The sequence below is a fragment of the Trachinotus anak genome, unplaced genomic scaffold (assembly GCF_046630095.1).
Source record: "Trachinotus anak isolate AG129_WGS33_773 ecotype Australia unplaced genomic scaffold, CSIRO_AGI_Tana_v1 ptg000013l, whole genome shotgun sequence".
NCBI classification, from domain to species: Eukaryota; Metazoa; Chordata; class Actinopteri; order Carangiformes; family Carangidae; genus Trachinotus; species Trachinotus anak.
In genome coordinates this window covers 16376669-16399125 of record NW_027273864.1, presented here as the reverse complement: position 1 = coordinate 16399125, position 22457 = coordinate 16376669, and the positions used below count along the sequence as shown (strand labels likewise).

Here is a 22457-nt window from a genome sequence, read left to right as displayed (position 1 = left end):
CTTATGAGACCCACCTTCTCCAGATATTGGAGTCTGGTTATACAGTCAGGCCCAGCACACTGTAATGGAGGGCAGAGCTCTGCAGTAGGGCCTCAGCTAACTGCAGTGGTGTAAGAGTCAGTGGGGCATCTCGGAGAGCTGCAGTGTCCCATGGCCTGCTCTACAGTAATAACCCTGGTAGTTAACGTGCCTCTCTACAGCACTATCAGTTCTGCTGAGGGTGCACGTTTCTCCCCCGCCTCCGCTGTTCCCCCTCCGCAGCTCTCTCCCACCCCCTCCGCCCCGCCGCAGCTCGTCAGAGAGCTGCTCAGGCGTGGTATGAGCTGTCAGCGGCTGCTTGATGGTGATGCCCGTGCGGCCTCCCCCGAGTGTGATGCTGTAGAGTCCATCACCCATCTCTCCCTCCCTCCATCTTTTCCTCTCTCTTTCTCTTTCTCTCGCACTGCAGACAATCAGGACTAGAGGCCACAGAGAGGCCGCTCAGGCAGGATGAGGTAGTTTTCCTTCTGCTGCAGCAGGAACTGAAGGACAGGATAGACAAACTGTTGAGCTTCACTTAAGGGAGGACAGACTTTTCACTGGCACTCGTGAAGTTCTCTTAGCACATCCAGCAGCCGCCAGAGACAACTGCTTTCATTTATGTACATTGTGACAAACAGAAAAAAATTCCAAAACCGCACTGACTGAACATAGATTGACCTCAGGTTTGGACACAGTCATGTACTTACCACCTCATTCATCATGAGTTTCTGAGTGAGTCCGCCATTAATTCATCACCTGCTCCTCATGTTCGCACATGTCGAACTGTCCTTGATCAGGATGCTGAAACCCAAAGTGCTTCAAATTAATTTGCAGCCTACAGGAAATTTCTGGAAAGGTTCTGATTTTATTGCCATTTGCTTTATTTTGTTTTACTCTTTTCTCTTTTTTTTTTTTTTTACATTTCTGTTGTGTGATTTAAGTATTTCTGATCAGATGGTTTGTAATCATCATAGGGCAGATGTAGACTATGCACACATTACTGTACATTTGATTAAATAATGTTTGTTATGGCTGAGGTGTCACACTTCTGAGTAAAAGACATAATCTGCCTGAAGAAAATGTATCTAACTATTAAAAGATAGGTTCAGATTTTTTTCAAGTGTGCCTTACATACCTACATATACATTATAACAAGTATTCCTTCCTAAAATGAATCCAGAGGTAGTGGAGAAATCCACGGTCCTGGAGTTCCTATTTGTGTTACTATGACTGTGCCGCAGCTCAGCAAGAAAGCAATGACAGGGAAAAGAAAAAATGGAATTTCATACTTAAAAAAAGATCCCCACTTGATTTGACTAATTTAGACTACTTAGACTGATTTCCTTTTTTTTTTTTTTTTTGGTGAGAGCGAGGACTGTGTATTTGTCCCCCATCACTTACGATGAAACCATGCAAGGAAGGGATCTCATGATGGATAGTACTGACAGGAGGAGTGAATACAGCAACCAGAAACATTCTGTGTACATGGACATGTAAAGCAGATTTGAAAAATGTGAAGCTATCCTCGGAGTATTAATACCAAACCCTTATGTTACCGTTTTGAGCTAAAAGAATAATGCATGTTATAACCGTTCTCTTGCCATCTGTGCAGGTCTCAGTGAACATTTTACTTTACCTGCATTGTCTTTAACTTAATCCATATCCACTCTTTACCTCAGTATGAGTACTTCAACGCCGTGCTGATCAATGAAGTGGACGAGGAGGGCAATAACGTGGAGCTGGGTGGAGAGTTCATCCTGGAGCCCAACGATCATTTCAACAACCTGTCAGTCAACCTGAGCCTCAGTGTGGTGCAGGTCCCCACCAACATGTACAACAAAGGTAAGAGAACAGGAGTGTGTGAGGGTTATTTACCTACTGTGGGCTGATGAACAGGGAGGACAGGAGGAGGGAGGAAAGTAAGAGATGAAAGTGGGAGATGGGGGGGGTTGCTCATGCGGTAACTGCTCAGTTCCTTCTTGTTGTATAACAGAGTGTGTCACTGCTCCCTGTGTATCGGCTATGCTGCTTTTGTTTGGCTGTAATGGACTCCCCATAAGTCTCTGTTCAGGGCACAAAGGGAGGCTCGTCTAGCAGGAGGAGGGGAGGGGATGATTTAGTCACAGGCATTGTATCTCTTTGGGGAGGGGGTCAATAAGGGACAAAGGTCTACTGTGCCCTCAGTAATGGTGAGCGGGACAGTCACCATTATCACCATTTAATTTGTTTGTCTCTGTCTCTGTGTCTTTTCTCCACTTCCTCAGATCCCGACATAGTGAACGGAGTTTACTGGTCCGAGGCCTTGAATAAAGTATTTGTAGATAATTTTGAAAGAGACCCCACACTCATCTGGCAGTACTTTGGGAGTGCCAAAGGTTTCTTCAGGCAGTACCCTGGTGAGTGCTGTCACTCTGTCAGTGTGTCTTCATATCTCTGTGTATATGTGTTTGTGTGTGAGAGAAAAGACAGGGTTGTCCCATGGGAGCCATCAGCTGTCAGCACAGGGGAAAAAAAAAAAAGAAAAAGATCAGAACAAATGATTTAGAATTACTAAAAGGGTAATTTGGCTAATGTTGTAATTTTACAGACCATCAGAGAGGATGCATATGTACAGACTGTAATTAATCAGCATTTGCCGGTGTGAACCTACAGCTGTACTGAAGAACAGTGCATGGCTGCTGGATCCAACCAAAGCTACCGGACCGTTACAGTGATGTGAAACAGCCGCTCTGCTCTCTGCAGTGCTAGAGCGAAGCCACAGAGATGAGATACGACTGATGATATTGTTATATAGATGCAGACTCTGTGTGTTCAATGTACAAGTAGAACTTCATAATGGATAATAATTTTAGCAGCGTATGACAACACTCTTTAACTAATGGATCATCATATAAATGTTAAAATCACACACTACTAAGCTCTTCTCTCCTCATTTTTCCTGGCAGTTAACAGGAAACAGTAAAACGTTATTGCATATTATTCTTTTATGTCAATAAATCACAAGAAAAGACTAAAACGTGTGTCTCTATCTATATCTCTATATCAATATATACTTTTTTAAAGGAAAATCATTTCCTTAAAACAGCTGTGCGCTGTAGATTTAACAAGCATTACAAGGAGTAAAGAGTGTAGTGTTATCTGTTGGAGACTATTTTTAGCCATGTGTTAATCCACATTTGTTGCACTAGTGTGTATTTACCACAGCAGGACGGTGAATCTGGGATTAACTTGTGATAAACTACACTGTGTGTGTTCATTACAATGAAGGAACGTGTTGCCCAGTGCAAGAGTGTGGCTTTAATAGTTTTTTGGACAACATGAAGATCCATGGATCAGAGAAATAAACTGTATCAGGCTTTGGATACAGAGACAATACCTGTTAGTGGGAGACAGCACTGGGCTATCTCAATATATAGTTTATCCTGTAATGTTTATTTGCCAAGTTTTTCTCTGTGGTTTAAAAGTCCTGCCTTTTACGCTGTGGCATGTAGTCTACTATTGATGAGCTCCACTGAGAGATAACTCAAACTTCAGCTGCTTTACTCTCACATTTCAGATATCCTGTGATAGTGTGCCCGTGTTTGTCCACAGTGAAACTCTGTTTTTTTTTCTGCCTCTTGACTTCTGTCAATTGACTACTACTCCCCAGGAGTGAAGTGGCATCCAGATGAACACGGTGTCATTGGCTTTGACTGCAGAAATCGGAAGTGGTAAGCTTCCTCATATCTGAGCAAATATTGTTGCACATCACGAAGATTGCAAGGAATATATTTATTTTCCCATTATTCCTTCATAATTGTAACAGCCCGGGTTTCATGGTGCGTAATTCAACCTCATATCACAGGTACATCCAGGCAGCAACGTCTCCAAAGGATGTAGTTATCTTAGTTGATGTCAGTGGCAGCATGAAAGGACTGAGGCTGACCATCGCCAGACAAACTGTCTCCTCCATATTAGACACACTGGGAGATGACGACTTCTTTAACATCATTGCAGTGAGTTTTAGTTAAAGCAGATTGTCACCTTTTTTCTTTGTGTCTGAATATGTTTATTTTTATGTTTGTGCATCTCAGTCACATTAATCTTTCATATGAGTCTATTTCTGCTTATTAAATGTTTTTAGACATTTCTGTGAAGTGTTTCAGATAACTAGAGCTCAGTCTTCCATGAAAAACAAAGAGTGCTTGTTTAATTCTCTGTTATCCAAATGCTGTTTATGTTCCCCCAGTATAATCAGGAGATCCACTATGTGGAGCCTTGTTTGAATGGCACGCTGGTCCGAGCCGACAGAACCAATAAAGATGTGAGTTTCTATTCAAACTGACATGTAATGAATGTATGTGGATCGTATCAGGTTGAATTTGTGTGAGTAATGCTTAAAACCTTTTTTTTTCCCCGCCTACTTTCATTGTTATCTGTCAGCATTTCCGTGAACATCTGGACAAGCTGTTCGCCAAAGGGATCGGGCTGCTGGGTGAAGCTCTGACCGAAGCGTTCACAATCCTGAAGGATGTGAGTTCCAGTACAGTAAACTGTGACTGTCAGTGTAACAGGGATGCTGTTAGAACATAAATCATCCCAGTCTATATTCTGTTGAATAAATTTTAAGCAGATCAACTAAATCGCTACATTCTGTTCACTGGTTATGTGACAATGTTGTTGAGCTTACATGATTTTTTACAAAATGATTAATTTATTTATTGATTCGTTTGTCACAGTGTAATGGATCATGCATGTGCTCAGATATCACAAATACACTTTGTTCTCATTTAATTCAAGGGCTCCAATTGACCAGAACGTTAGGAAAGTTTTCATTTCACAAGCCACATTTGTTTTCACTGACAGAGAGTTAAAGCCTGTTCTGCATGTTCTCAGCTAATCATAAAAAAGTAGCACACCCCAGTCAAATACGTTTGAGCGTTTGGGAGGTGTGTCGCCTGTCGAAACGCTCCAGTGCTATCCCCATTCCGCCCTCCAAACACAGACACATCTATTCTGAAGCGTGATTAATGGCTCTAATTAATGTCAATGATTAATAACGTGGCTGATTGGAACACAAAGCAGATAAGGCCAGGAGCCGCACGGCGCTCCTTTTATCTCCCTGTTTTCAGGCAAGCTTTGGCTGCACCGCTGAAGCTGAGAGAGCTCAGCTTTTACCTCTGCATTTGTCAGATTAATTAAAGCCCTGCAATGAATATGGTAATCAGGTAGCCAGTAGCCCACTGCTGAAAGTCATTGTTACACCGCTGCCCAGTGCATGAAGCCAGGATACGGCCTATCATAGACCAGATCAAAAAGAAACTCACTTCACTGGCAGAGCACTGCAGTGTTTTTACATCTCGTCCTGGTCAACTGAATGAGAGCAGTGTTGTGACACAACATTTTTCCACAAGGGGAAAGAATCACAGAACATATAGTAAAATATCTTACTATAGTGAACCATCACTGAATATGTCCATGCCTTTACTGGATGATTTTAGGACAAAAACATTGGCTCTAAAGTAACAAGAGCTTGGGATTGATTAGATTTTATCAACTTAGAGTCCTTAATGATCCCTGATATTGATTATGTCTTTTATCTGTAACATTTATATTTACAAATTCTTCTTTACTAGCCAATAATGAAGCAGACAGTATGATATACATTTGAACAAAGACTGTAGATTCTGCAGCAGAGAGTGCATGATCATCTTCAGTAATGGCTTAGGAAATTTCACATCTTTCTCAAGGAATATAATGAGTCCATGTAAGAGATCATTCCAAACAACACAATTTATTAAACTAAATGTAGCTGAAATAAACAACATGCTGGCTCACTGTTATGTCTTACTGGGGCACTTGAATAGAACAGAGCCATCGTTAATGTTAGTTCTGTTTTTTCCTGCAATGACCAGTCAAAATATCTTCTGTGAAAAAGTCTGTTATAAGCAAAACCGTGAACATTTTATTGTGGATACATTTCTTCTTTTCCTGTTGTTTTCTTTATTGAAGTACAGCCTCACTGTACTGACTGCTCCACTCACTTCTCTCTGTTTGCAGTCCTGTAATGTCACACCTTCACAGTCACTGCAGACAAAGCTGCCTTCAGACCGCAGCATGTCAGGCAGACTTTAGCCTGTTTAGATTAATATTAGTTATGTATGACTAAGTTTTATATCACCAAATCACTTTTAATTGTGTTAAATGGCCACTGTTCTTGATCTCAAACCTGCTGACTTTGCATTTAAGACCCTAGACAGAGCATTTCCTGCTTAAGTACTGATAGTTCACAATTTGCAAAATTAGGGCCTGTGCTGTGTTTGTTAATGTTAATTTATATTAATTATGTGTCTATTGTTATGTAAAAATACTGTACAAGTGCCCAGAACACCAGAACACATAGACTTAAAAGACGCCAAACAATAAGTCAGACATGAACATGATTTCTTACATAACACTGAATTTGCATTTGTGAAAATACAGCAGTTCATTTTAACTTGTGTGCGTGTGCATGTGTGTGAGAGAGAGACAGAGGGCCTCCTGATACTTGTATGGTTTGAGGGCAGCAGCGCTCAGCAGTTTCTTGCTGTGATCGTGTCACCACACACTCCTCTTTCTGTGCACATTCACTCTGTTACAGGTCAATAAACCTTTTGATTACCACAATGCATCTTCTGGCATCAGAATAAGGTGTAACACATTCTTCAAGTTTCTTTCCTAAGACATTATCTGCATTTTTATTAACTTATGGCTTTTCAGCTGCCTCATCCGACATCATCATCATCATCATCAAACACAGTGGAAGTAGATATTGTTGGCTCTGTTTGTTTAAGGTTTAAATAACAATGATTGGATTGAACAGGTTTTGTTTTTTGTTTTTCTCTGTGTACGTGCACGGGCTCTTTCTTTCTGCAGTTTAACCAGACTGGCCATGGCAGTGTGTGCAGCCAGGCCATAATGCTTGTGACCGACGGGGCGACTGAAATGTACGACGACGTTTTTGAGAAGCACAATTGGCCAGAAAGAAAGGTGAGTTTGTCTCTCTTTTGTCTCTCTTTCCTTCCTTCTCTCTCTCTCTCTCTCTCTCTCTCTCTCTGTCTCTCTCTCTCTTCTCTGTTCCATACGGTGCCTTATTTTCAACGTTACACATGTCCTTTTTCAAAATTTTCTGCTTGCCCGGCACTTTGCTTGCTTCAGGGATAGATGTACATTTTAATACTATATGTCAGCTGGTGCTCTGTCTTGACGTTTTGAGGAATTGGTTTCTTACTTCATTACCACTCCTAACTCTGTAATGTAAAATCCACGTCAATATGATGTTTTTCAATGTGTTGACACATTACAGAGCAAAATTCTCCCCGTGAGGAATAAAACATGGGAAATTAACCGCTTTCAAGGGCAGAGCATGTACATGCAGCTCAGTCTCAGTGGCTCTAGTCCTCGCCCCCCCCTCCGCCACTGTGCTCTCTCCACATTTCCTCCCAGACTCAACACTGAATTTAAAATCTTTTGTTAGGCTCCCTTTGTAAGACCTAAAAGCAATTGAAAAGAAATGGACTGTTGTGCTATTCACAGAGCAATAAAAACAACAGCTCAGGGGCTTTTGTTCAGTCCTCTCAAGCATATGTGTGTTGGCAGTGTTTGGCAGGGTACTGGGCAGTATTTGGCAGGGTATCCCAACCCCCCACACCCCCCCTCATACACCCTCAGGGCTGCCATTCAGTGTTTCCTATATGCGTTATGCTTAGCAAAGCATCTGGAGCCAATGAGGCGTACAGGTTTGTGAAAGTGTCACACAGCGTTCTTAAAAAGGACAGAGGAACATGCCCTCGTGCCCAACCCCCAACAAAGGAAATTAATTGAATTAAACTGTATAAACTGAAAAAATAATTCCACAACTTACTGTTAAAAAACTGAAAAAGAAAAGTGAAAGAATGAAAGGAAGCGGTGGAAAAGCAGCTACACTCTCTGTTTCCACATAAGGATGTAAAAACATGCAGACACTTTTTGCTCCCAAGCCAGATAGAATCAGGACAGGACGATAAGGGACTGAGGAGACACATCACTTTGCATGTTTTGTTAATCCTTTCATCTTTGAAACTGTCAACATCTATATGTCCTCTGCACAGGTGCGGATATTCCCTTACTTGATTGGACGAGAGTCTGCATTTGCTGATAACCTCAAATGGATGGCTTGTGCAAACAAAGGTTTGAGGCTTTTTGATAAACACCAAGACATGTTAGTATCAGAGCGCCAAATACGGCCTGGTGTAGTCTTTCTCTGCACTAACGTGATAGGTTGACGATGTGCGGGTGTCCCTGTGGTTTGGTAGCGTACATGTATGTTATGTGGGTGTGTGTGTGTGTGGTGGCTAAGACGCTTTCTGCCAAGAGGCAATGAAGTGGCACTTGGGGGGGGTCAGAGGTCAATCTGCTCTAATCCCTCTTCCTGTCAGAGTGTCTCCCCCTTGGCTGCTCGCTGCTGATGGCTCCGACGTGTCAACGCTCTGGATGAGTGCCCTCTGGAAGGGAAAGTCACAGCCAGGAAAACAGATCACAGGGGGATTGTGGGGAGTGTGGACAAGCCCCAGACCTCCTTCCCCATACAGAGCCCTGCTGTGAAATAACCTTACGTGTCCATATGAAATATTGTCAGCAGCAGCAGGAGCTGACACCAAGTCAAATGACTCTTGTGTCGCTCTAAGCTGAACCACTAGAGACCTGCTCCAGAGTGGTTCAGCACAGTCCAGTAATGTCAGGGACATCAGCAGTGCTACAAAATACCTAAACATGAACATGTACATTTAACTAATTACTCAGTGGAGTTTTAAAGGTACTTGAGTATTACTTGAGCATTTTCTATCTACTGTTTTATAGGCTACTTCTACTGTTAGATTTCAGTGGGAAATATTTTTTTTTTATTCCACCAAAACTACTGCTACTTTAGTCACTAGTGGCTTTATGCAATACTTGGTTATTTATGCAATTATAGCATCTTTCAAATTATTCTCATGGTATACTCTTTTCTTTGTCAACAAAATGAACCAATCCTGGTTAAAACTTGTGCAAACTCTGTTTTCTTTTCACCCGTTCATTCTCAGCGCCCCTGCCTCAAATCTGTGGGAGCTCCCTCTCTCCCACACAGGAATAAAATTAGCTCCTCTAAACAACAACTTTGAAATGTTGCGTACACGTCAATGTATCACTGATAGTAGTCGGATAATAAAAAAATATCCGTTACCCACAATAAGACTATACAAGAGGCCATTCAGCATGATGAGTATATTCACATTTACTTTTTCTGACAGGTCTCCTGTATTACTGAGGAAACTTAAGTCATATCCATGGAAATTTTCTGGAAATTTCTGGGTTTAACTTGAGGTCGGCATTACAGTTAAAAACTTACACATGATTGTTTTTTTCTTTTGTCTCTTTCCAGTGTTTTTAGTTGTAATATATTGAAATGTATACATTTAGACTAATAAAAAAGTAAAGGATTTACAATTTTGCTAATTAAATCCTAATAAGAAAAAATGTGGAGACCTTTTTTGATGTCTGGTCAAAGTCTAAAGAGGGGGGCACTGGAGGAACATCAATAACCTCAATCTTTCTAAAATATCCACTATATATGCTTCTTCCATCACTGCACATAAATTATAATCTTTTGGTGTGCAGCTTTAAATGGTTCAAATACATGTGGGACCACACATTGTGAAAGAAGTGTATACCCTGCCTCAATTAGTGTTAAAATGTTTGTGTTTCATTACAGGATACTTCAGTCAAATCTCCACCTTAGCAGACGTTCAGGAGAACGTGATGAGGTATCTTCACGTCATGAGCCGCCCGAAGGTTATCGATCACGAGCATGACACAGTGTGGACTGAAGCTTATGTGGACAGTGCTGTAAGTATAGTCTAAAGCAGTGTAATGACTTTTTGTGTGAGCATCCAAGTTATTACTCCTTACTCAGTGTATGTACAGTGCAATAACACACTCTCTACAGAGTATGGACAAAACAACCTCTTGCAGTATAATGCAATCCAGCAAATTGACAAACACAGGAGTTTGTATCAAAGATATGTTGATTCCATGATCAGGTACTTTTCAAAGCTGGAGTTTCTGCTGTTAAAAACTAGAGTTATTTTGTCCATCTCCATACTGTACAGTAAGTGTGCACACGTGTGTGTCTGCCCCCTCATCATTAGTCTTCATGCTGCTGGAATGATTACTCATTATGAGCTTCATTAATCTGCATGGATCTTCCCCCCAGTGGACATCTGTGTCCACAAAGTCAATGCAGAATGTGCATATTTTAATTCACTGGATGATTTCATTTTTTTCTGCTTTCATTTCAGCTTTCACAGGCTCATAAGGTGAGTATCTAACGTGCTCTCAAGTAGAGTCAAACTCATAGAAAACATACTGATTTGTTGTCTTATCGTAGAAGACTTTGCCGGCTGCTGTAGGGCTGTGGTCACTAATAAAGAGTTGACTAATAAGGAGTGGATCTGGACCAAGATGCCCATATATACCACTACCAGTCAAAACTTTCCCATGGAAAAGTGTGTCCAAACCTTTGACTCATACTGTATATAACCTACAAAATATTGAGATTATACTATCAAATTTTGACAGAGCATTTTACTTTAACTGCCACAGTTTCTGTAGCCTTTACAGCACCCGTCATGGGATGCTATTAGCCAATCACTGAGTCAGTGAGTGAGATACACACACAGGATAGAGATGAGACGAGAGCTTTTATTTACATGTGTGGCAATATTCAGAGAAATAAGTGGGGATAGTGGTGTATAAGGGAAAGAAAGAGAAAAGGAGGGTGTTATAGCTGCTCCATTATTAAGATGTGTTGAAATCATTTATTACAAAAATGGTTGAGGGTTCCCTTTGAATCTTTGAACCTGGACCTCTTTGAACTTTAATTAAATACCCCTGCTGTGGGGAGTAGTTCTGATCTATGATCAGAAAGAAGATCATGGGGAGGGAAGAAGAGGTTTTCACTGGGACTCAGCAAATCTCAGCATATTGTATAAAGTAGAAGTGACATGAGTTAAAAAGCTGCTTATTGTCCCAACCCTTCAACATTATGCTTTAATGTTCCCTAAGAAGTCTAAAGTGAGGAGAAGCTCTTCTCTCTGAGGGACAGAAGCAGTAGAGAAGCATTTATTGTACTACTTTCTAGACAAAAAGCATGCACACAAAACACACACACACACACACACATGCATGCACAGAAGGGTTAGGAGATTGTCCCCTGGAGTGTGTGCTGTTGTATCTCAGCCTCAGACACACCATTCATCATTCTGTGGATCATTGCATTTTATCTCCTAAAGCCCATATTAAAACTGACATTGGAGGGGAGACCAAGAAAGAGAGAGGGTGAGAGAGATGGAGGTGGAGGTGGTTGAGCACCCATGGATTTACCTGTGTGTGTGTGTGTGTGTGTGTGTGTGTGTGTGTGTGTGTGTGTGTGTGTGTGTGTGTGTGTGTGTGTGTTTTCCCTTCCATTGTGGGTTGTGATGAATTTAAGGACCCACCATTCTTCATTTTGTCAAGCTAGCTAGTACACACTGCAGTTCACAGCTAGTTTGCTTCGTATGCACGCACATACAGAAATGAACATCAGCCACATACACACACTCACACTCACACACACTGGTGTGAACACAGGCACACTCAGCTGCGTCAACTCAAGAGGTGAGGGAATAGCAGACCTACTTTCGTGGTGCTCATGTGCTTAATTATGTCAGCCTTCATCCTCCTGAACTGACCCTGTCTCCTCCTCTGAGCCCCACATGAACCTCAGGTTCAGGTTTGACAACATGAAGGCTGTGACTAGGCTCATGTCTACATGTGTTTCTGTGTCTGTGTCAAAGCAGTAGTTTCCACTGAGACACTTTCGTCTTGTCTATTCTAGTCACCTTTGGTTTATTTGAATAAATGAATAAATGCTGCTCTTCTTTGTATATTTGGAAATTTTAATTGATCTTTTAGTGAATCTTCTGAGTGGTTATGTGTTGTACCGGTTGAGAAAAGAGAATGTATTACAGGTATTTTTCTGAATAGTTTAGTTTTAGTTTCTTTTAGGATTAAAATTATTGTTTTAACACCATTTGGACTGATTATTTATCAGTAACAAAGTCCCTATTCTTATTTTTTCAGCTGAATGACAAAGCGGGCCCAAGTCTGATGACTACAGTAGCCATGCCTGTCTTCAGCACAAAAAATGAAACGGTGAGTGGGTGACTACGTGAGAAACGAAGTGAGTACTTGTGCAGTTTTCATCTAAAGTTGTGTGTGTGTGTGTGTGTGTGTGTGTGTGTGTGTGTGTGTGTGTGCGTGCGTGTGTGTGTGTTTTGAATTTTTTTCATGCAGAAGAACCAGGGTATTCTGTTGGGGGTCGTAGGAACAGACATCCCTCTGCAGGAGCTGATGAAGCTCATCCCCAAACATATGGTACACTCAGCTGTTCTTGGCTTTAAATGAATGAATGTATAATTATGCATTTTGTAAAATATCTCTCACATTCTGTGTCTCATTTTGTGTCTCTAGTTAGGGATCCACGGGTATGCATTTGCCATCACAAACAATGGCTACATCCTCACACATCCGGACCTGAGGCCTTTGGTAACTCAGTTTCTTAACGTCCCTTTTACACCTTAACAGTCTTATACCATTCCCTGACTTTACCCTGTTTTTCCTTTTTGTTTTGTCCATGCAATTGTGTATGCATAACCGAAATGATGATCTGAACACCTCCCTTGACGAGGGCCCACAAAGGCAAATGTGTTATCTGGTTAGGAGGCTACATGGACTCGTATAGTCTGTAATCCCCACCTTTTCCTTTGATGTATGCATGCAGGGATAAAGGCCACTCATAGGGCTGGCTGGCCTGAGATTTCCCAGAGGTAACTTAACACTCGCTGGCAGAGACCACAGCCGCTCGCCCTGGGACCGCTGGTTCCTCAGGAGCTATGGCTGTGCTAGTGGATCTGTGTGTGCCAGTGTTAGTGCTATTACTCTCTGTGCAATTGTGTGTGTGTGTGTGTTGGTCTGTGTTTTGTTTTTGTTTTTTTGGGTGTGTCTTTGTGGCTAAAACTGTGCTGTGGTTGTAGTCATTGACTTGTTGTTTCTTGTGGACCGGACTACGTACAGTAGCAGCATATGACATGTACAATGTAATGCGTTGATGTAGACTTGTTTGAGCGTGGATTTCCTATCAATCATATTAATTCTTTTTCATTTACCTGACAGTGTTAATTTCACAGATGATTTGTTAAATAATTACTCAACAAAACCTCCACAACAGGGCTTCATAAATAAGGGCATACAAGTCTTCCTTTTAACAGGGAAACACAAAGAAGACAGATTACAGTGAAACAGTTTTAAGTAGATTTATTTCTTTAATATCAAGCTCATATATTTGAAAATTATGTGTCACATGCAGTTGTGTTAAGACAGATTAGTTGACAAGATTGAGCAATGGGTTCAAATCTTTGTCAAAATAAAACCCTCTTACACAAAAGGGATCATTCAATTGTGAATATTGTGTTCCTCTGTGTAGTATCAGGAGGGTCAGAAGAGGAGGAAGCCCAACTACAGCAGCGTGGATCTCTCTGAGGTGGAGTGGGAGGACAAAGATGACATTGTACGTGTCAAAAACAGTAACACAGAGAAATGTATCGTAAATACTGAAAAGTTTTGCTTATTTTAAGAAATATATATTGTGCACAATACAAAATACTGATGCTTAAATCTAAATCTAAATACAGCATTTTGTGATGCAATAACAGCAGCTGTACAACTTACATGTTCATTAGTTTATCCAGTAATAACAAGGGTTTTTATGATATTATATGAACCCTAAGAATTATCACGGTATTATATTCATGTCATTGTTGGATCAATGACCCAGCCTTGACTTCTCCGGTCTATGTGAGTCTTCGTGTGCTTTATCTTTCAGCTACGCAATGCGATGGTGAACAGGAGGACAGGTACTTTCTCTATGGAGGTGAAGAAGACAGTGGATAGAGGGGTGAGGCTGCAGATAAAGACGTATAGCGTCTCCGTATCAGATGAGAGTTGTTCTTTCTGTTGTCTCTGGACTAAAGGAGTCAATCTCATCTGAGCTGTTCTGTTGTTTTAGAGGCGTGTCCTGAAGATGCACAATGACTATTACTACACTGACATCAAAGGAACTCCATTCAGGTGGACAATAAGTTTTATTCCATACTTAAATGACTTTCTGTCAGTTTATGTCTCGGGTCCAATTAAACACTGACTGACCACAGTTAATTCTCTCCTCTGTTGGTGCTTCTAGTGTTGGAGTAGCTCTTTCCAGAGGCCATGGAAAGTACTTCTTCAGAGGAAATGTATCAGTTGAAGCAGGTATGCCACACCAACTTTGTCATTAACTCTGTTAACAAAAGCATGAATACAGTTAAGATACATGTCACTCTGACCTGTTTGTTTGGGAGGGCTTATTGTTGCAGGCTACCCATGCTGGCATTGCTGAAGCGTTACTGACTTGTGTTTTTCAGGGCTCCGTGATCTGGAACAGCCAGATGTCGCCCTGGCAGATGAATGGTAACGCTGGGGTTGTGGAGGAGGGCATTCATGCGTTATGTAGGTTATCCCTCTGTGTTCATCTGGGATGTTGAGCCCTGTGATGTAACAGTGTGGCTCTGTTTGGACCACAGGACCTACTGCAACACAGAGGAGCAGCATGAGCATCGTCACCTGACCCAGATTCAAGCCATCAAGCTCTTCATGACGGGCCGCAGACCACACCTTAAATGTAAGAGACACCTGAGTCAGACCTAAATCAGGAGTCTGCGGCAAACTAATCATCAGACGTAGTATGATAAAAACATTTAGTAGGCAAAAATGTGTCACAAATGAAAGGGACATTTTGGTTAAATGTAAAAAAGATCTGTATTTGTTGATCAGGTCATGATGTTACATTCTGCAGGTGACAGAGAGCTGATCCAGGAGGTTTTATTTGATGCTGTGGTGACTGCTCCGCTGGAGGCCTACTGGACTGGACTGGCCCTCAATAAGTCAGAGTAAGCACCGTAAGCTCTTAATAAAGGCTCATAAGTTTCTTGTTTTCAATAAGCTATCAGTAAATGTTTATGAGCCATCATCATTATAAATGTCACTAAGTCATTAATGAACACTTCTTATAATAACCCATTAAGTCTGCAGTTGTAATTGTGAATGAGTTGTCAAGTTAAAGCGGGATGAACACCAGCCAGAGGGATTTTTTAAAAACTGGATCCACCATAAATAAAGCCATATGTTACAACATTTTATAAAATATGCCTCATAATAAAGTTGTAGCCACATTTCAAAAGGAAACACCAAAGCTTTTTTAATCCTATCATATGACCCTGTTAAAGGGTATGTGTACTTTTGTGTGCCCTAAAATGTATGTTCACTGTTTAAGTGTACACACTTACACAACTCATTTAATATCAGTGAAGCTACTGAATTTTAATCTGTTTATCATTTAGCATACAAAATGTCAAAAATAATGACATTTTCCCATCACAAGTTCCCATGTCCCAAAGTGATTGATTTGGCAAGAAATAGTTGCAGCACATAACTTACCCTAATACCACAAATGGTTGTTCCTGCTCTAATTATTTCACATTATTAGTGAGCTGTAAGTCTTGTTCCAATCTAGCTAAGCTAATATCTTCTGGCTTTAGCTCTGTACTGCACTGACATTACAGTGTTATCAATCACTTCTTCTAATTGGGGAAGGATATGAATAATTATTACTTTAATTTTTTTTTATAAAAAGTGGAGTATTTTAAATGGGAACACTAAAACCATATATGTTTACCACAGACAATCTGAATCCTATTCTGATGTTTATTTTGTGCTGCACATATTGTCGTATAGAATTTACTATAAATTGCATGTTTGTGTCATATAGGACATTGCACTTAATAATTATTTTGATTATCGATTAACATTTTATCTAAAATTTAAAAAAAAAAATTAGCACATAGAATGTCAAACATAAAGATAAGAGCCCATCTCTGATTTCTGTGTGATGACTTCAATCTTCATCTGTACAGTATCTTTATTGCAACATGGTCTTTTTTAAAATATGTCTCCTTACTCTATCAGCTGTTTTAAGAACTTATTTAACACAGTTTAGTTAAATCAACAGCAGATCCAAGTTTTCTCTGAGAATTAACACTGCATAACTTATATCATAAATTTAAAAGGAAAACCTGACTTACAAGGTGCCGTTTTGTAAGTGTGTGTTCTCAGCAGTCAGTAATGTTCAGGGAAAGCGCCACACAAAGGATGCACAAATGTGTTTATGTGGGATTATGTGTCCGTGCATCACACCAACAGGAACTCAGACAAAGGAGTGGAGATTGCTTTTCTGGGAACACGCACTGGCCTGTCGAGAACCAACCTGTTTGTGCCCGCCGATCAGCTCTCTAATCAGTGAGTGCCGCTGCTGCTCAACGCTTCTGTAATCATGACTTACAGCACATGGCGAGGCCGTGATCGTGCTTGATGAATCTAAGCCTTTGTGACTCACTTCAGTTTCATTCTGTGTGCATCCTCAGAGATTTCCTGACAGCGGAGGACAAGGAGGGTGTGTTTAATGCAGATCACTTCCCTCTGTGGTACAAGAGAGCAGCAGAGCAGGTCCCCGGCACATTTATCTACTCCATCCCCTTCAGCACAGGTACACAGGACAGAACAAAAGTAATCGCCGCATTTGGTGTGTGCACTATGCAATATGAAATATCAAGACATGAGTTTATCTGCCTATTGCTGTCATATTATCTGCATCTTGTGTTACACAAGTTCATCACAATACACGTTTCACTTTCCAGTACAGTGATAGATAAAGTACTTTTTGGGAATTCACCTGTTTTAGTCCTTCAGCATTTGAACATCTAAGTCAGTATTTCTCTATATCTCTCTTTCTGCTATGCTTTGTGGTTTTTACTGGTTTCCACTGATAGGATGTGCAGCACAGCTCACCTCCTTCAAGCTTTTCTGCATTTAATGTGTCCTACGTTCTGTCTACTGGCCAGAGGAAAGAGTTCAGCTCCAGGACATTTACCACCTTTCTTCATTTTAATGATGACTGCATCTACTCACACTTTGCCATCATAAACTGAAATGTCCTATCACAGCACTCATTTCAGAAATATTGGAGTCATCTGGCTGTAAAAAAAAAAGAAAAAAGAAAAACCTCTGACTGGACTCTATTACTGTAAACTAATGGACTGGTGTCGTGGTTTCTTTTCAGCCAGTCGACGGAGGCTGCTGAGTACTGGGCGCCATCTACTGAACAAAAAGTGTAAAGTAAAAAAATGAAATGATAGTTTATTCTCTGTTCTTCCTCTCTAGCTTTAGAAAATAAGAGTGTGGTTTTGGCCAGCACAGCAATTCAGCTCACTGATGATAGAAAGTCTCCAATTGTTGCAGGTAACAAGCTCTAAACCATTTTTCATATCATTAGGACAACTCTTTAGGGACTGTGTTTTTTTGGTATCCTCTTTTATCTTTGTGTGCTCCTCATTCTTTTATTGTTTTATTCTGTTATAACTATTTCATCATTTTTACTGTTTACTATGAAGCACTTTAATGCTCAGTTCTAGATATTGTACAGTCTCTTATGTGCTCGGTCTTGTGCTCAGCTGTAGGGATCCAGATGAAGCTTGAGTTCTTTCAGAGGAAGTTCTGGACTGCCTGCAGACAGGTAACTACCCAACAACTTGTTTGACATGGTGTCCAAAAACTGAATTTCCTGATTGGGTATGAAAATAAACTTGATATGTTTTGTGCTCAGTGTACAGCTCTGGATGGAAAGTGTAGCATTAGCTGTGACAACGAGGTAAGGACAGTCACTTTTCCTTTTTCTTTCTCTGGCCTTTTTTGTTGTTTTGTTAACAACATTTTTTATTCACCCTCTGACAGGACATTAACTGTTATCTCATTGACAACAATGGCTTCATTCTTGTTACGGAAGAACAATCTCAGGTACTGTGTTCATGTCCGCGTATACATGTTTACATCTGAACAAAAGCTGAAATAATGGAAACAATGCCTGACTTCATGCACACAGATCATGAGCAGGAACTTCATGCATCATAGCATACACCGCCCTGGTAAAATGAGCTGTCCAACAAAAGACAAGATGGCTTCCTACAGAGTCACCATGTTTAACTTGTATGCTAAATCTACAGAGAATTATAACCTGAATCTACAGCTCATCTGCAGCTTTATACTGAGTTTCAGCTCATTGTTTAGCTGTAAGGAGCAGGCAGCTGCACTGAACATGATTGAAGCATTAAACAGATAAAGAGTGATTTCCTCAGGAGTGAATATTGGACTTACATTCACTAGGTGACTTTAAATAAATGATAATGTTGCTCTGTAACTCCCTGATTCGTAAACAAGCAACTGTTTGCTAACAACTGCAACACCACACACACTAATAAGATGTCAGAAGACAGTGTTGTGTTCACAACATGTTTCTGCAGACTCAGAGTTGTTGCAGGTTTAATAATCTTTTAGTCAGATGCTTCCTTTATTTTGTAAAGGACCAATCTACAGTATTTTTTGAAGTGTGTGCCTGTGTGCTTTGGCATAATTTCTCTCTCAGACAGGGCTCTTCTTTGGAGAGGTGGAGGGTGCTGTTATGAACAAACTTCTCCAAATGGGGTCCTTCAAAAGGTATGAGCCAAAATTCAATACTTCCTAAAACCACAATGATCTAGAAAATCTGACCTTGTGATTTTTTTCTCTGACTACTTCTGACGAGTGCCTGTTTGTGTTGCAGGATCACACTGTATGACTACCAGGCCCTTTGCAAAGAGTACGCTGGGAGCAGTGACAGTGCACACACTTTATCAGATGTAAGTGACAGAACATCAGCCGACAGATTTAGAGATAAAGATATTAGAGGCTGTAATTATATCATGTGTGATACAGTAAAGCATAGACCACAGTACCTGTTTCAGAGTTTGTGGTTAACAGTGTCTACACAGGGGCGGCCCGGTAGTCGAGTGGTTAGAGTACCATGTTGAGCGCAAGACGCTCTTAGCAGGCAGTCACCGGTTTGACTCCCGACCTGTCCGACTCTTTCCTGCATGTCATTCCCCTCTCTCTACCCCCTTTCCTGTCAGTCTCCACTAAGCTATAATAAAGGCATAAAAAGCCCCCAAAAAAAACCAAAAAAAAAAAAACAGTGTCTACACAAGTGTGAAAGATCAGTATAGTATAGAGTTGTGTAATATGACTTGTGACATTTAAACAACCTAAAACCATTTTTGCACACAGATTCAAACATTAAATGCTCTTCTCTGTCTCTCTTTCTTAGCCTTTCTCTGTAGTCAAGTGGCTCCTGACTGAACTTGTCATGTAAGAATTTTTAAATATTATCTCTCTGTTTAGTATGGGAACATAAATAACATAGTGTGACAAACACAATACATATACTACTTATTAGATTTTTGTTTCTAAGCACAAAATATGTTAAAAGTTGAATGACATAAATGGACAATTGTTAGATTAATTTCTTATCCACTGTATAATAATATTAATTCTACATACATACATCAACTCAAAATGCATTGGTTAATGGTTAGATTGTTCTTAAATGCCAATAAATATTAATAAATGTCTTCATTGCCTATTTATACCCTCTTATAAAGACATCAGTTAACTTTTAACTGATGCTTAAAATTGTTTTAACTAATATAAATGAATGTATTCTCATTACTGTCACCAACAACATTGGTTTAGATTTGATATTTGTGTTTTTCTCATTAGTTTTCTGTTAGAATTTAACCTGTACAGCTGGTGGAATGTCGACCTCTCAGTTAAAGGTAACTGTAGGTCATGATGATCATTGGAGTGTAGCTTGGATGCGTGAGCAATAGAGGTGAATGCGTGACAGCTTGTGAGAGTGAGAGCTGGAAATATTCTCTCTATTTGTGGTTTGGTGAAGCTGCTCTGGTTCAGTTGGACTCTCTCTGTCACACTTTCAGCTCAGAGGTCTCGGGGTAAAACCATGATGGTTCCATGTGACACAGAATACCCTGCTTTTGTCTCTGAACGCACCATCAAAGAAACAACAGGCAACATTGACTGTGAGGGCTGCATCAGGTACTGCTTTCAGCCACCTTAAATTAATTACTCAATGAATTATCATTATTATGAATGATTCATTCCATTGCCACAATATGTACCCGCATTAAACAGTACACTTGTGGTCTGTCACTATTCATATTTAACGCCAGTCACTGTGTGTGTTTGGGCTGCAGATCTTTTGTCATACAGCAGATTCCCAGCAGCAACCTCTTCATGGTTGTTGTGGACAATAAGTGTGACTGCAGCAGTGCTTTTCCAGTAACTATGGATCCCATCGAGATCATGTATATCCTTTCTAAATGAAACACTGATGTTTGATATGTGGAAACCTTTTCTGACAGCATTTTAATTTGAGTATATGGTTTGTTTAATCATAATACATAAAGGTTACTGACTTTAAGAATCATTGTATTTCTTCTTTAGGGTTAATTTTTTGAGATGCACCACTCAGACTCTCAGTTTCACATCAGGCTAAATAAATCATGGTGTAGGTTACTGACACTTGAGCTTAGAAACATGCTGTGCTCATTTATTTTTATCCTTGACACCTTTGAACACAATGAGTCGTTAAAATGCGATAGACTGAAGTTTCAGAAGGACAGGAAGAAACCTGAATCATGCCATCCTTTCCACCCTGAGGTACTCTAACTGTGTGTGTGTGTGTGTGTGTGTGAGCATGTCTCTAAATGTACAGTTAAACAGTTATAAATGCTGCAGATTGATCTATAAGACATTTACCATTCATGAAGCAAGTAGACCATATAAGTGAAGTCATTGAATGAAAGACAAAAAGTGTATGCATCATTTTACATTACACCATAGTTTTAGTTTATTACAACTTATTTTCATAGCTGAATGTAGGTTATGATGTTGGGTGACTAAACTTAAATGTCAGCACAATGTCTAATGCCAATTTAAATTTTACATACTGATGACAGCTGATGCTGACGCCTTGTTGTTTCAAGTTGTGCTGTTATGTAACCAAAATCCAACGTCTTCCTTATCCCCACGCCATCTTGAACTAGAATACCAACATTCTATATGTGAGTTTGGTGACGAAAACTCAACGTCTACTAAATGTCACAATCTTAACGAGCCAACGTTGGGTTTTAATGTCAACCCAATTTTCATTTCCAACTAAAATTTAACATCTGCCCAACTTTAGAGTCATTAGTGTCCAATGTCCTTCTGATGTTACGTTGTCGTCTTGTGTATGCTGGGTAGTCAGAAAGTCATAATGTCATAATCCACTGTCACACATTCACAGACAAAACCCTGTTAATGTTTAATATCATAGCCATGTGCTGCTCTACATGTATCATAAACAACTGTCTTCTGCAGGAAAATGCCATGGAGTGTGGTTCAGCTACACGCCTCTCCAGGCCTCTAACAGCAGCTCTGCTCCCTCTGATGGCAGCAGCCATCAGCAGGTGACCATCAACAGCGGGACTGGACATCAGTAAGGACTAACTCAACGAGAAGATGCTTATAAACACATAGAGAACATGGCCAATCAGAAATGAATTTGCTCATACCTCTGCAACAGGCAGCGCTCTTCTAAGAAAAAATCTTTATCTGTAGCACTGAGACTCCCATCCATTAATGCAGAAAACATAAGCGATGTGGTGCAGCGAAAGCAAATGAGATTAATGGAAGTGCTTGGTGACTTGGCTCAAAGCATTGCAGATCACATCACTGAGAGTTTGTCATATTGTCCTGAATGTGTACTGAAAGTAAATAAGAGACAGTAATGTGTCTACAGTCAAAACAAAGGCCTATGAGTACAGATGAAAGTAAGACATCAAATGTTTGTTTCTATGTTGTGAGGGAAAAAATGAAAGTCAATGTAAAAGTCTGCAGAATGTAAAGTGCACTTTTGTCATATGTGAAAAGAATTGAGAGAATTGAGCAGATTGGTCTATATTTTTGGCATTAAATTGCTAAAAACTATTGACAGAGCCATCTTTCTTCATCAAATACATTCAGTTCATTTTGTATCTAAGTTCCTTTTGATGTTGATAATAATATGGATCATGTAAAATATCAGAGAGACAACAGAAAATGTGAAGGTTATTCTGTCAGAAGGCCTTTCAGATAAGCTAAAGATGCATGATGAAGATTCAACAGTGAGTTCTAAGAATGTTACATTCATACATCGAGCCACAATTTGTCAAGGTGACCACATACTCTTTACCACGTGTCTGAGAAAGCTGATAAATAAACACAAAGAAATATTTTCCTTCATTTATACCTTGTGTTATTTTCTCAGGCGTGGGTGTGTACTTGTGTTATTCATGTTGTGG

At 40.2% G+C, this 22457-nt stretch overlaps 1 protein-coding gene across 2 annotated transcripts in view; it reads left to right on the top strand.

Annotated features, from left to right (window-relative positions):
- Positions 1-22398, top strand: part of LOC139630219 (voltage-dependent calcium channel subunit alpha-2/delta-3-like) — a 34443-nt gene extending 12045 nt beyond the window's left edge. Inside the window, exons 8-41 of one of the 2 annotated variants that reach the window (XM_071493426.1) lie at positions 1701-1863; positions 2286-2417; positions 3671-3731; positions 3866-4016; positions 4250-4324; positions 4444-4533; positions 6916-7029; positions 8130-8208; positions 9770-9903; positions 10356-10373; positions 12178-12249; positions 12391-12471; positions 12568-12642; positions 13580-13663; positions 13979-14050; positions 14162-14223; positions 14336-14403; positions 14556-14601; positions 14715-14812; positions 14987-15080; positions 16390-16485; positions 16611-16732; positions 17407-17484; positions 17697-17758; positions 17849-17893; positions 17977-18039; positions 18665-18735; positions 18842-18917; positions 19382-19422; positions 19834-19889; positions 20052-20169; positions 20328-20440; positions 20711-20793; positions 21496-22398. In XM_071493426.1, coding sequence (XP_071349527.1) covers positions 1701-1863; positions 2286-2417; positions 3671-3731; positions 3866-4016; positions 4250-4324; positions 4444-4533; positions 6916-7029; positions 8130-8208; positions 9770-9903; positions 10356-10373; positions 12178-12249; positions 12391-12471; positions 12568-12642; positions 13580-13663; positions 13979-14050; positions 14162-14223; positions 14336-14403; positions 14556-14601; positions 14715-14812; positions 14987-15080; positions 16390-16485; positions 16611-16732; positions 17407-17484; positions 17697-17758; positions 17849-17893; positions 17977-18039; positions 18665-18735; positions 18842-18917; positions 19382-19422; positions 19834-19889; positions 20052-20169; positions 20328-20440; positions 20711-20793; positions 21496-21588 — 2886 coding nt within the window. In that variant the 3' untranslated portion in view covers positions 21589-22398. Of the gene's footprint in view, positions 1-1700; positions 1864-2285; positions 2418-3670; positions 3732-3865; positions 4017-4249; positions 4325-4443; positions 4534-6915; positions 7030-8129; positions 8209-9769; positions 9904-10355; positions 10374-12177; positions 12250-12390; positions 12472-12567; positions 12643-13579; positions 13664-13978; positions 14051-14161; positions 14224-14335; positions 14404-14555; positions 14602-14714; positions 14813-14986; positions 15081-16389; positions 16486-16610; positions 16733-17406; positions 17485-17696; positions 17759-17848; positions 17894-17976; positions 18040-18664; positions 18736-18841; positions 18918-19381; positions 19423-19833; positions 19890-20051; positions 20170-20327; positions 20794-21495 lie in introns of those variants that run through there. The other variant, XM_071493425.1, reaches the window with a different exon arrangement.
- The last annotated feature ends 59 nt before the right edge of the window (positions 22399-22457 follow it).